Source organism: Carex rostrata, chromosome 5, assembly GCF_964058835.1.
Source record: "Carex rostrata chromosome 5, lpCarRost1.2, whole genome shotgun sequence".
Lineage (NCBI taxonomy): Eukaryota > Viridiplantae > Streptophyta > Magnoliopsida > Poales > Cyperaceae > Carex > Carex rostrata.
In genome coordinates, this window is record NC_135922.1 from 9,354,791 (window position 1) to 9,370,128 (window position 15,338).

The following is a 15,338-nucleotide window of genomic DNA, read 5'->3' on the forward strand; positions in this document are numbered from 1 at the left end:
CCTGTGAGGAAACCAGAAGCGATAAGAGCGAGAGGCACTGGGCGGAGGGAGGAAAACACGAGAGAGGGTGTAGGGAGGGCGAGTCGTCGGAGCGACTTCTCGCTGGGCGGGCCTGGTGCGAGCTTGGCGGACCGTGAAGAGAACCAAGGAGAGAGGTGCATGAGAGAGGGAAACCTTCTTCTGACTCGTTGACGGAGCTCTTGTTCCGAGAGAGGCACACAAGAGAGGGAGGACTTGCTCCGTCGAGAGAGAGAAACAAGGAGGGAGGTGCACGAGAGGGAGGCGCTTCAAAATCTAACTTTATCTAACAAAGCTCTTTCAAATTTTCCGTTCCGTCAAAATAAAATCAGCACCCCATCATCGTCAAAGGTATGAATCTAAAATAAGATCCAACAACTTACAGAGTAATTGGCAGCAGTTTGCGGAAATGTTGCTGGCAGCAAATTAGCCATACTCTATATATATATATATAGAGAGAGAGAGAGAGAGAGAGAGAGAGACAGAGACAGAGATGGGCTACAGTACATTGCAATATATAAACATTTTTGTACATTGGACTATAAATCACCGGAATCAAAGCCCAAATAATCAATCCAAACCGTTTATCTGATTATCCATATTAATATGTGCTTGGAGATCAAATTTTACATTTTTTTGAAATTGTTTACTATTTTTTTTAGATTTATTGAAAATCGCTGTTTTTTTATGGTCCAGATTGTCTGAAAAACAGCGATTTTCAATAAATCTAAAAAAATAGTAACAAATTCCAAAAAATATAAAATTTGGCCTACAAACACATATTAATTTGTAGAACAAGATGATCGGTTTGAATCAGTTATTTGGACTATTAATCCGATGATTTATAGTCTAATGTACAAAAATACTTATACATTATACATTGCAATTTACGTAGCCGATCTCTCTCTCTTTTGATAAATTGGCAGAAGCTGCCAATGCATATATTAGAAAACTTGAGTATACATAATACAACTATAAAACAGCTTAACATAAACATCTACGAAAAGACCAAACACTATTTATCAGTAGTGTTAGTTTGTAATAATCTAGAAGTTAATAATACGATAAATTATCATAAAGTTTTGTTCATGAATTGAATGTTTATTTATATATCATTTTGTTGCCTTGAGTATTATTGAATTTATGGATCATTTCGAGTTCATAACTGAAATTGTGAAACTCCATAATATAGATGACATATACTCTTAAAAAGTCACTGACCAAGGTAATTAGCAGGAACACTAATTACCGCGATAAGGTTAGTATGTGGATTAAAAGATGGTTAAGTTTTACAAACCACCTGACACGAGATGTCATTTTAATCACATAGATACATGTTCTAGGAACATGGTATGAGGTATTTATCGTTCCCACTGAGAAATATGTATGTGTGAGAACATGGTATGAGGTATTTATCGTTCCCACATGATAAATATTTATCGTTCCCACTGAGAACATGGTATGAGGTATTTATCGTTTCCGAATGAAACATTAAATAGAATTGTGTTCGTGTCATTTATGTTTTCATTCAGTGTCAGGTTCTACAGTATGAGGTATTTATCGTTCCCACTGAGAAATATGTATGTGTGATTGTTATCTAACGCTGTCCGTAAAAAGCAGTCATAACGGTAGCTTTTCCATATGTATAGCTTAGCTGTGGAAGTGATAGTTTACCAATAATACTATTTGTCCCTTGTATTTTATACGAGCTATAGCATCACTGGGCCCCTTGATAGAGTAAGATTATCTGCTAGCGGTATAATTACAAAAATAATTATATTTGATAATCTGGTCAAGATCAAGAAAAGATTCAGTTAGCAAGGATGACACACATCTATCTTGAAACTAATCTGATAGCTATGAAACAGAAGAACAGACACAAGTAAATAGTTTACTGGATCGTGATATTGTACAGTACAGCATCATCTGTGTAATTGGATGGTCATGATGTATACTGCCAGATACCGCTCATGATTATAGAAGTTAAAACAGTTTTAACTCTATTTACCAATATAACACAGATCCTATTGGGTCACACAATATAGGAGTTAATCGGAGAATCTTATTGTGATTGATTATAAATTGGTTATGATCAATAGTAAGATGGTTATAATTAATTATACGTGTTATAATTAAATTATAAATGTCATATAAGATGACAAGCAGAAACAAAAGTTAATTTATAAACGTACACGTTACGTTGTATAAAAGTTACCGAATAACAACCGAAAAGAAATATAATTGTACATGACAATTATATATATATTTGATTTGGATTTTAATTGTTAATTATGGATTTGAATTATGGGTTTAAAGCCTAAAAATAATCAAAGTCTTAATTAAAATTAAAAGCCCAAAGTCAAAGCCCAATTTATAAAGCCTTTTACTAATCATGACACACCACCTTCCACACTCTTCTACATGCTTCTTCATCCTAAGGTGTCATGCAAGGTGGCATGGAATGAAAGGTGGCATGAAAGGTGGTATGACATTTTGGTAAATAGGCCGAACTTGAAGGGTATTTTGGTCATTGACGAACCTCATCAAATGCCTATAAATAGAGGGGTGAGATGAAAGAGAAAAATTACTAATTCACGTGTTATCGGATTGTCTGATCAGTTCGTTAATTATATTTTCTCTCTTTCTCGGTTTACGGTTTGTTGTTTAATATTCACGAGATTGGTGAATAGTGTTTCTGCAGAAAACCACAGTTTACGGTATTTCTGGCAAAAGAAATAAACCGCTCTCTGGTTAGTCCTGGTGGATAACCGATAGAGGCATCAGACGTCTGATGCTCCGAGGAGAATCATTCCTGTGATATAGCTCTACTCGCTCGGTCTGCATTCCAACTGTGATTTGGAAACAAGGTATAAATATGTTATATTAATCTATTTAATTGGTAAGTAGATTAAAGTTTTAGAAATCAATCATGGAGTAGATCTATAAAAAGGATTAAATTGGGTTTTGATGCCAAAGGAATACTGAAGGTGGACCGCCTTGGAAAGTTTCCTGACATACCCCGTTTAATCCTGAGCTTAAGTTGGCCGTAGAAATTTTTGTTCTACGGTCATTCTGCAGCTTAAGCCTAAACGAGTTTTGGTTACCCCGAAACCCAACAAGTAGGCATACCAATAATCATAAAATTTCCCTTAGCCCCATTTCGCAAACCTCCCCATGCATAAATGTAGGACTATAGGGAACTAAACACATCCAATTCATCTAAACAATCATAAAATTCTCTCTCTCTCTCTATCTATATATATATATATATATATATATATATATATATATATCCTCCTTATTAAGAAGCTTAATGTCTAGATCCTGCAAGGATTCCGATTTACTGTTTTTTTTTTCGAAAGGATGCTCAGCCGTTGAATTTTCAGATCGCACATAGATGAATTTTCCAAATTATGCGCTTCAACAGTTAAGCATGCACTGGTCGCGCCGCATATGATCCCAGCGCCCGTAGACCGCACCTCTGAACCACGCACGACGCCTGTGGACCGAGGCTGTGCACCGCACACCTTTTTTTTCTACTGAAGTTGGGATTCGAACCCAGTTGGGTTCTGTTGGTGCCAAAATTCTTACCACTACACTAGAATTAACATTTGTTATTTTGTAGATAAATATAGTATTTAACTATTTTTCTCTACAAATTTGATTTAAATTATAATTATATAATTATCATATATAAAATAATAAATATATATATATATATATAGAGGTTGGCTAAGATCAAAGTGGTAGTTCCTGAGCTTTGGTGCTACCAATTCTTTTTTTCATTTTTCAAAGTTCAAAACGTCGATCCGAACCGTTCAAGTTGTTCTCCATATTAAATTGTGCTTGGAGACCAAATTTTATATTTTTCTGAATTTCTTTTACTATTTATTAAGCCACTTTGAAAATTGTTGATCCAACGGTGGCTTAACAAAATAGTAAAATCAGAAGCCACCGTTGGATCAGCTGTTTTCAAAGTGGCTTAATAAATATTAAAAAAATTCAGAAAAATGTAAAATTTGGTCTCCAATCACAATTTAATATGGAGAACAACTTGAATGGTTCAGATCGACGTTTTGAAATTTAAAAATTGAAAAACGAATTGGTAGCACCAAAGCTCAGGAACTACCACTTTGATCTTAGCCAACCTCTATATATATATATATATATTAATAGCCGTATCGTATCCTTCATTTTTGAAAATTGTCGTATCGCCGTATCCGTATCGTATCAATATTATTATTGCTTTGAGATTTGCGCAGCATGTATTTGAACTGTTGATTTTTAAAAAGGTCACACAAATAATGAAATAATGAAACACTTGATCTTCTTCATTTTATAATATTTTATAATGAAATAATTTGTTTCCGTTGCAACGCACGGGTACGATGCTAGTATATATATATATATCCAAATTTTTTAAAAATACCATATCCCAAAAATGATAAACCAAAAGGCCATGATTTTATGAAATTTCAAAAAATAGCATGACCGCATCTAGAAAATGCGGCCACTTTTCTGGTGGCCGCATCTAGGGGATGTGGCCCACTTTTTTTTTTTTGCCTTCTCGTGCGGCAGTTCAAGCTGAAGAAAAAATGTGGCCGCTCCTAGGGGATGCGGCCATGCTATTTTCCAAAATTTTACATAATTGTGGTCTTTTGGTTTATCATTTTTGGGAATTTGGTATTTTTAAAAATTTCGGTATATATATATATATAGTTGCACAAATAATTATTGGAGAAATTTTCGGAAGAAAATAACTTTTATGCAAACAAAACTATAGGAATGCATTTAAACAAAGTAAATGCTAATAGATGTTTCTGCATGGTTGGTTGTTGATACATTTAAACTCATTAAATAACCAAAATTGACACATGTGCTCCAAGTAATATTTAAAACATGTACAAAAATATTGTGAGAGCAATTTTGAAATTATATATCAATTTGAATGCAAAAAAAATTAGTTTTAGTTACAGCATTTTGACTGCATAATAGATGTTTTTAGTTAATTGTGGCGTCATTCAAGGGATTAAACCACCAAAATTGTGTGTTATAATTTATGTATGATCTCATAATTTGACAAATAATTTTAATTTGAGCAAATTTAAAGTAATACATTGGTTTTACACAGAAAAAAAGTATACATGTATAAAAAAAATATTATTATTATTAGTGAGTTTCCATATATTTTATTAAAATATGTACTAAAACAAAAATTGTAGCGTCTAAAATATCACATATCAAATGTGTCATTAAAAGATAATAAATATAATAATATACTTTGTTCTAAAAATGCTTTCTCAATTTTTCAAAAACTTGTCATTTTTACAAACGATCGGACGCAACCACTTCTTTCATTTGGTACACTTTACTCAAACTTCAATCTCAAACATCAATTTTCGACGCAATTAATTGACAAGAATTATTTCAATACGGACAATAAGGCATGATTGCTGGTGCCAGAAAGATCTCAATAATTCCTTGTCAACACATCAATACGTACACAATATAAAAAAAAAATTAATGTGATGCATGTTACTTTGTCATACACTTTATTTAAGCAAAATTCCCTAAAGTCAACTAATATGGACAAATTTTCATGTGATGCATGATACTTTCTCAGTACCTGTTCTAATTAAATATTGATGTCGAGGTCAAATTGCATGATACCCGGCGATCTTCATGCACTAACAGAAGGTGCTACCCATCTTGAATTGTATTTAAAAAATAGAAAACGATTAACTGGCATTTCCAGAATGGCTCAATAACAAAATTAAGCCGTAAATTACTTTGTTATAATCCAAGATATTCTGCCTAGGGGCATTGTAATACGCAATAAGAAAAAAAAAAAAAAAAATCGAAGATTATGCGCCATAAAAGAGATGCGACTGTTCATTTTTTTTTTTCCTTTGAAGAATATGGAGGTCAAACCTTCACATTTCATGGATATAACATTAGAGGTGCCTATTCAAATTTAACAAAAGTCATTCGTCTCTTCAAGTTCACAAAAGTTTAAAAAATAAAAAGAAAGCCGAAAAATAGAAACATTACATATAATTAAAACAGAATTGAAGATTTCCACAATGTACTACTTCCTTCATTGTTGTTCTTATTTTGCATGATAATTAATATTCCATACCGGGTTGCGATTTCATTTTTAATTTCCATCATTATCAATTGGATCGTTTTAGCTTCTTCTTTTTCTGAAAGTTGGTGGCTATTTGCCGTCCAACAAATTAAATTCATAAATTGAAAAAAAATATTTACAAGTGTTTTAGCAATTCATTTCAGAAAATTCTTTCTAATCTCTCTTTATATATAGGTCAAAACATATTGTTTGTTTCGATTTGCCTTATATCCTTATATCATGATCGATTTGAGAATGACTTAATTCCATGCCTCATATCGTGATCGATTTGAGTTCGAGATTGAATCAGTACCTGGTCCGTGAATGTACATTCAAATTTTCTTTTTATATTTAAAATCGATTTGGATACTATATATTTTATGCTATTTTTTTTTAATTCGGTGACCAAAGATCAGCATTTTCCATATATAAAAACAATTTTGATAGTATGTTTATTAGAAAATATCAAAAAATTTACATTTATTCAATATATCTCATGCTCATGCTATGCATTGCAGAGATAAGGGGCCCTCAAGTATATAAAGAATTAAAAACAAATTGAAAATTTGATAGAATTAAGTTGTAAAAATAAAAATTTACAAAAAAAAAATGTTTTACATAGATGATATTAAAATTTGTAAATTGTAAAAATCACTTGCTTTTAAAAGATTTTTTAATTTTTCATCGACAATCCACGGTGAGCCTCTTTCCATTTAATAAAAATTTAAATCAATAGGCCACTTTTCTCTTTAAAACATGATTTTTCAAAGTCATGTTTTTCAAGCTGAATGGGCCTAAAATTTGTTAGTCTAATGCCTTGTCCTCTGCTCTCTTATACATACATGGCCTATGCATGATAGGCGAAATTTTGTGACCCAATAATATAGTTTTACGAAACCCAGACAGAGGTGACACGAGCCACTTACCCTGTTCTGATGCAATCGGCAGGAGAAGAACTAGGGTAGGCCTGGGTGGTGAAGCGATCAGAAAGTGAAACTAAACACACATTGTCTATAGATGACAAATAATAATTAATCAAGATCTGATTTCATGATAAACAAGAGGGAAGATACATAGAAGAAGAAATCTCTTGGATTATTTTATTATTAGAACAATTTCAGAAAAGAAGACCAAAATTAACAGAGAAAAATATACTCAGTAAGTAAATATCCTTCCTAATACTTTCACAAAATAATCATTAGAGAAATTTCCGAAAAAATTATCAACTTTTATGCAAGAAAATTACATGCATACTAGATGTTTTCGTTTAATTCAGGACAGAACTAAAATGATGAAAACCCCAAATTGTCTAAAACACATACAAAATATTATTAGAGCAATTTCGAAAGCAGATACATATATAATTGTACGCCAAAAGTAGCTTCAGATATTTAATCAAATAATAAACTGTATTTAATATGTAGTCTACCAATACAACCTTGCATATAGACAAATTTTCATGTGATGCATGTTACTTTCTCATTATCTGTTTGTAATTAAATACTGATTTCGAGGTCAATGCATGATACCCGTCCGTTTTAAGGCACTAAACAGAAGATGGAGTACAAGATTAAACAACATTCTAACTAAAATACTGAAAATACAACAAAAAAAAACCTAGATCTAAGAAATTTTACATTTATATTAATAATAGATAAGAAAAAATGAGTAGAACTAGGGTGTTCTTAAGCTCACCAAGTGTTTGGTGAGCTTAACTCCAAAACTCATCAAATCTGTTTCAAATGATGAATTTGAACCGTTGAAACCCACTTACCTTATCAGTGATGCGTCTAATGTGAAAATTTTAAACATTCGAATTAATTTAGTATAAAGTCAAGCGGTCAAAAAACGTTCAAAAAATGAATGTACTAAAATTACTTTATTAACCTTCTAATTTTGACCGATTGACTTTATACTAAACTAATTCGAATGTTTAAAAATTTTACATGTACACCCATCACATGTAAAATAGGAGGATTCCAACGGTTCGGATTCGTCATTTGAAATCGATTTGATGGGTTTTGGAGTTAAGCTCACCAAACACTTTGGTGAGCTTAAGAACACCCTAGTTCTACTCCGAAAAAATATTATAAAGGAGTACAAGATTAAAAGTTACAAAGAAAAAACTTAATAAGAAACTTCAACTATAGTTTTGAGGCTCTTCCCTTTGTGTTTTAACCTTAAAAATGACTTATGCCAATTGAAGACAAAATTAGTTGATCTCCTTGCAAGCTTTTTGAATTGGGGAAGAACACTGAAATTGGGCACTAGAGTGAAGAGTTACCCTTGTTTGAAATTTCTTTGTCTCCGATCACCTTCTCGGTGAAAATATCGTCTCCCTTGTCTTATCCTTGCCCTAGCCTCATCTATTTAGAAGAGATGACTCAGAGATGCTTTAGAAATTATAAAAATGCCTTAGAAAAGGTAAATAGAGATGCATTATAACAGAAAAGTATAGATCAATAATGTGAAAAAAATTGTAATTCTTTCTTCACACACGGATCATACAATAAAATCACATATGATTAGTAGCAGATTTTTTCCAAAAAATTTTATGGGGCATTCATACACGGTTGGTATAAAGAAACTGTGTACAACTGTTGGATCATTCATATACACGTCCGAAAATGAGCTAGAACATTCTTACACGGTTTTAATAAAAAAAACCATATATAATTGGTTCCAATTATACACAGTTTTTAAGTAAAGAATATTGCATGAATTTTGGAGTACATTTATATATACATGGTTCTTTTTGGTAAAACGTTTATGATATTCTTATTCAGTTCTAGATGTACGCCTTCGTACTTTACATACGAACTTAATGGAATTTTCTCATATTCATGTATGATGTACCGCGGTTAATTAGAGTTTTTGTAGTAATGTTTATAATCAAATTTTGACAAGAAAGATTTCAATAAGGCATATGATTGGTGGCACCCGGAAGATCTCAATAATGGATTGTCCACACACCACCAAAACACTATGGAGACAAACTCCTGGTGATGCATGTTATTTCCTCATAAACTTTATTTAATCAAATAATAATGTCGGCAGTCAACCAATACAACCATGCATATAACGACAATTTCCATGTGATGCATGATGCCCGGCGGTTTCAAGGCCCTAAACAGAAGATGCTACTTATCATACATTATATTGTTTTCGAATATAAAATGATTAACTGACATTTCTGAAGGGCTTATTGACAAAAGTTTATGAAGACTTTGTTTATTGAGAGTTTAAACCTTTGGGTTACATTGATATAGACATCAGAAGTGTCTGTTAAAGTTTACAAAAGTCATTTGTCTCTTCAAATTTACAAAAGTTTCAATAATATAAAATATAAATGAAATAATAAAGAAAAAAATTAAAAGAACTACCTTGGGCGACCATCCTCATCCGTTCTAGTCTGTAAGTTAATTTATTTCCAGGATCGATTCTTCTTTGCATTAGAGACAATACAAGATTTAAGCTTGGATATATGAAGATTGAATTCATATATCTTAGGTATCTTTAAGAATTTTATTTTTCAATTTTTAGGATAACTAGGCTTCTTATATCTAACCACGAAAAGACATTTTTAATTAAAGTTTGTTAGGATATTTACCTAGTTAGTGTCATGACTGAACTTAATTGTTTGATATTGCATAGAGTCTAGATTTAGAGTTAATCGAGTTCACAAAAATTTTCAAAAATTTCCAAAGAAAAAGAGTTACACAAAATTGTTGAGACATTTCCTGCAATAAAAAAGATGCCTAGTCTCTAAAACACTTGATTGAAATTTTTTGAATCAGAAAGGCTAACAACATATTGATTGAAAAGGATATTTTAAAATTGATTTTCCTTATGCAGTATGTAGCAAAAATTTCTTAAAGTTGTGAATATTTCAATGCACATTTTTTTTTAATTGAGACTTCGATAATTTAAAATTGTATTAATAGAAAGTAGATGCAACTAGTTTTTACTTTTTAGTTTTAGAAAATTGTTGTTAAGGGTAGAAGTCCTAAAAGTTAAAAGCATGACACGTTGGTAAATCATTAAAACTGTCATTTGAATTATATTGAGATTCTATATATAAAGGATCCTTATAGATACAGTTTTTAAGAGAATAATAAATATTTTCTTTTTGTAATATATGATTTTTTTGTTTGTATAAAATAATATATAAAAAGAAATCTTTTTATTTTAAAAGATTGTTTTTTGTTTTGCAGAGACAATCCAGGGTGCATTATTTTTGAAGTTAAAAAATTAAATATATAGGCCAACTGGATTCCACTAAGCCTTAATTTATGATAGCAAACCCCTCTGCTCCGCGTTCTACTTAACCCGCTCCACTTTAATCTTACCAAAGTCTTCCCCATTTCTCTCTTTCCCTCTTTCTTTCATATCTAAAAGTTGCCACACCTCTTACCATAATATCGCTTTCTTTCAATCTTCCCCTTTCCCGATTTGTTTTGATTCAGCTTAGATTTTACCGTTCTTTCTGTACACAAGTTGCTAACGCGAATAAATTGGCAATAAATTGGTTTGCAAGATGGCGGAGGGTATAGTTAGTTTTGTTTTGGATAAGTTGTCGAATACTGTTGTTAAGGAGGTTCTACTAATACACGGCGTTGGCGAGCAAGTGGAGAAATTGAGTGATGCGCTCGGTTGGATTAAAGCTTTTCTGAAAGATGCCGACATGAAGCAAATTATAAATGAGAGGGAAAATCTTTGGGTGAAAAAGGTCAGGGATATTACTTACGACATAGAAGATGTGATAGATAATGCCTTTTTCTTGAAGGTTCCCGAGACCGGGAACCCTTCAAAAGAGCTCCTGAGAGGATGTGCCCCAATTGTTGGGGCTGCTAAAAGGATGTGGAGGAAGCCCAGAAAGCTCCCGGATTTGCACAACCTTGCAGTTGAGATGAATGACATCCTGGCACGGATTCAGCAGATCAATGAAAGCAGAGAGAGATTTGGAATCAACTCTTTGGGTGAAGGCAATGGACAGCAGCTGAGGCTACCGATCAGGCACCCTGTGCTACACCAGATTGATGATCCTGATGTTGTCGGCTTCGATTCTGACAGGGACAACATCGTAAATCAGTTGCTTAACATTAGCATTAAAAGGCGCTCTATCATCTCAATTGTGGGACCTGGTGGGCTGGGAAAAACAACTCTTGCTCGAAAAGTCTACAATAGGTAAATATGATTATATGAAGCAACTGTGTCAAAAATAGGAAAATATTAATAATATGATATTTGAACCTTAGTTTCCTTTTCATCTTATTTATATGAATCTTAAGTTCTTTTACTCAGTCTACACAAATTTTGTCCAAAACTTAATAAAGCTTCTTGTTGAAATAGGGTTATAAAATTGTGCAATTCAAATATCTCACGTGTATCTTTAATTTGAAGGAAGTCAATTGAAACATTCCATGAAAAGATGGTTTTGAAGGAAAAATTCCATATATGCATCTCAAAAGTTCAGATTTATTAAATTTACCCATAAGATTTTAGCCAGACACATTTTCTGTAGAAATTTACCCTTCTACGGTTCTTGTGAAAATAAAATCAATGCTAATTTTTTGTAGAAATTTAACCATTAGGTTTCAACCTAATTTTTTTCAAAAATAAAATCAATGCTATTTTTGTAGAATTATGGTATATCTTGTGAAAGTTTTACAGAGAGTTCTGTTATCTTTTAATTCTGATGAGTTTACTTGTTGATACTCAGGTAGAGTTTTACAAAAATTATTACTTAAGAAATAAGGAGAAATGCCAAACTAAATTCCCATATATAGACTAGATGATTAGACAGCTAAAACTTAAATTCTCTTGTCAAAAAAAATGAAGTGTGAGAACCAGACTCTATGATAATAGATATGTACAAGTACCAATTATATTATATGAGCAGAGGAATCTTATATGATTCAAACTATCTACTTTGTGTTTTTATAGCGAAGATGTCAAGAGAAAGTTTGATGTTCGCATATGGGTAGTAATTTCTCAAGAGTTCAGTCTAATGGATATTTTGAGAAAGATTATAGAGCAAGTTGAGGGAAAACCACTGCCTCAAAACGACCTAGAAGGTGGAGAAGAGTATTTACTTACAAAGATTTACAGAATTCTTAATGGTGAAAAGTACACTGTAGAAGACTATTTATGTCCAAACTCTCATGACTCTCAACCTGGTAAAAAGCCACAGCCAAAGAAGTACCTTCTAGTCCTAGATGATATATGGAAAAGAGATATATGGACTAAAATTGGTGAAGTGCTACCTGATGCCAAGATTGGAAGTAGAGTAATCGTAACAACTAGAATCCAAAATGTTGTTGATAATGCTGAACCATATAAACTGTCATATTTAACTGAGGAAGCGAGCCTAGAGCTTTTGTTTAAAAAGGCTCTACCTAATCGAGATTTGATTGAAGGGTATCTCGATGAATTGAATGAGGTTGGAAAACAATTTGTTAAAAAATGTGGTGGATTACCCCTTGCATTGTCGGTTTTAGGAGGTTTATTATCAAAAAAAAATCCCAATTATATCTCTTGGAGTAATATGTTGCAAAATATGAACTGGAGTATTGAGGGGAGAGAATGTACTGAGATCATGGAAACCAGCTACGATGACTTGCCATTAGTTCTCAAAACATGTTTTATGTACTTTGCGGCTTTTCCTGAAGACTATGAAATCAATGCTGGAAGATTATTTCGGTTGTGGATTGCTGAGGGGCTCATACCGACAGAAGAATTCAGAACTTTGGAGAATACTGCTGAGAGCTTCCTAGAGGATCTAGTGCAAAGGTATACTTCAATATTTCATTATTCTATTACAGATTCATTAAACTTACCTTTAGATTTTCTCTTTTTTGTTAGATAAGATATCTTATATATTGAAATTCAGATATATACCATCATAAATTCATCCATTAGATATTTCCCCATCCAAAATTGAAAATTAGTTATTTTCCCATCTAAACTCAACTATTTCATTAATACACCCATTTATTAATTCTAGCATTTAAAAATATAATTAAATAATAAAAAAAAATTAATGTACATATTTGCCCCTTATTCAGTACCCTGTTTCTTCCGTTAATTACGGGTTTAACCTGCAAAATAAAATAAAAAAAAAGATTAGCTTCTTCCGTTCATTACGAGTAACACAAATTAAGTAACACTAAACAGAATACCTTCTCCGAATTTTGTTTCTTCCGTTAATTACCAATAACTTGGGTGCGTTATTTCTTTCCTTATATACACCCAAACGTTTTTTCAAACAAGTAATCAAAACCACTTGATAGAAGCCAAGATGAAGGGCCTTAAATTTTTCACCAATTATTCTTTTCCCACAAAAATTAGTTTGTTGCCAAGATCAACTACTTAGAGCATCTCCAATCCAGCGATTGAAATTAATTGCTAAATTAGCAATTATGAAAATTTTAAAAATTAAGCAATCCACTCTTACATTGATGTAATCAACCAAACAATTGAGAATTAAACATTTGACCAATAAGAATTAAACATTTGGCCAACTCATTTTTAGAAAATAATTTCTTATTAAGCAATTCTTTCCAACAATTGCTAAATAAGCAATAGCCATACAACCCAGCAATTACAAAAATAATTGACACATCAGCATAAGCAATTTAGAAACAATCACTGTTAGAGATGCTCTTACCCAAATTTCCTATTGATACCCTAAATCAATCAGATATGCACTATTTTGGTTAAATTGATCATCTATATTTTTCTAAAATGATTTGGTTACAATGCTTGCATATACATAGGAGATAGCTACTCCGACAAAAGTCGCTAAATTTCATAGTCTAGATCTTTCTATTCATTTTCAGCTTGACACGTCAGCATCTTACTTGCTGAACTGTTGCATGGAACTTCCTAATATATATCTGTTGTTTCCGTTCTCCAGTTAATATGCCTATATCCATCTCCATTCCTACTGTTGTGTCCCACTTTGCAGAGAAATGTTGGGCCCTTTTATCAGTCTCTTTATTTTAATTAAATCGGTGCCCGTGCGCTTGCCACATGCATCAGCGGTCAACTTCATCTCTTTTACTTTGCAAATTGCCCAAGTCACTTTTCTGAACGTCTATTCCCAAACTGAGTTGAGATCGTGACAAGCACCAAAGTTAGTGGTAATGAACAGAAGAAGAAAGATTTAGAGAAGGTATTGTCTTTCTTTCTGCTACTGACGAAGCAAGATATTGAATAAGGGGCAAATATGTCCATTTAGATTTTTATATTATTTAATTATATTTTTAACTGATAAAATTAACATATGGGTGTATTAATAAAATGGTTAAATTTAGATGGGGCAATAACTAATTATTAATTTAAGATGGAGAAATATCTAATTAATGTATTTATTATATATCTAAGTTTCTTTAAATTTAATTGGCTCTTTAAAAGTCAACTCATATTGTTGACTAACATTTTTCCCATACGTTTCATATAATCCAAATTAAGAATTCCATTTTATTAATCTCCTAATTTAATTTCAACAGAAGCTTGGTTCATGTATTAAAGAGATCTCATGATGATTCCATCACAAGTTGTCGTATACATGATCTCCTTCGCGAACTTGCCATCAAAAAGGCCAAAGAGGATAACTTTCTCACAATTTGCTCAAACCCTGACAACTGGGAGAGCAGCGCCAAGGCACGTCGTGTGGCAATCCATTGCTCGGGTTGTGATGAATTGATGAAACATGCAAATCCAAATATCCGTTCTCTGTTGTGCTTTAAAAATCAAATGCCAAATTGCTCTCGGCAAAGGCTGCTTAAGGTGCTTATTGGCATGCAAGGATCGAGAAGTGACTTGGTAGATTTTGAGTGTTTTCATGGACTGCATCAATTAAGGTATTGTTGATTTTTGCGAAATAAAACAGTGAAGTGATAAACAAACGGTATATTGATGAATTGTTTGTTTTTATTGCAATTTTAGTATCAAAGTTTTTATAGTGAGACTTTATATAGCCAATTTCTATTTAGTCCCTAACGATTACATAACGGTCGAATAAATAGATGGAGTTGCTTTTTTTTTATTAATTAGTAACTCTCTTTTTTCTAATAAATGGTTAATGACAAAAATATTCTAACAGGTCTTAGGCCTAACTAGTGCTCTAATTATCTTGATTCTCAACACTTTCCCTCAAGTTAAAGTTGTAAATGTCGATCAACCCTAA

General features: G+C 32.3%; 1 protein-coding gene across 2 annotated transcripts in view; it reads left to right on the forward strand.

Annotated features, from left to right (window-relative positions):
- The first annotated feature begins 10,590 nt into the window (after nucleotides 1–10,590).
- LOC144553969 (disease resistance protein RPP13-like) overlaps nucleotides 10,591–15,338 on the forward strand; it is a 102,639-nt gene continuing 97,891 nt past the window's right edge. For both annotated transcript variants that reach the window (XM_078302143.1, XM_078302142.1), the window contains exons 1-3: nucleotides 10,591–11,332; nucleotides 12,092–12,937; nucleotides 14,659–15,012. In XM_078302143.1, the coding sequence (XP_078158269.1) occupies nucleotides 10,683–11,332; nucleotides 12,092–12,937; nucleotides 14,659–15,012 (1,850 nt within the window). In that variant the 5' untranslated portion in view covers nucleotides 10,591–10,682. The remainder of the gene's footprint in view (nucleotides 11,333–12,091; nucleotides 12,938–14,658; nucleotides 15,013–15,338) is intronic.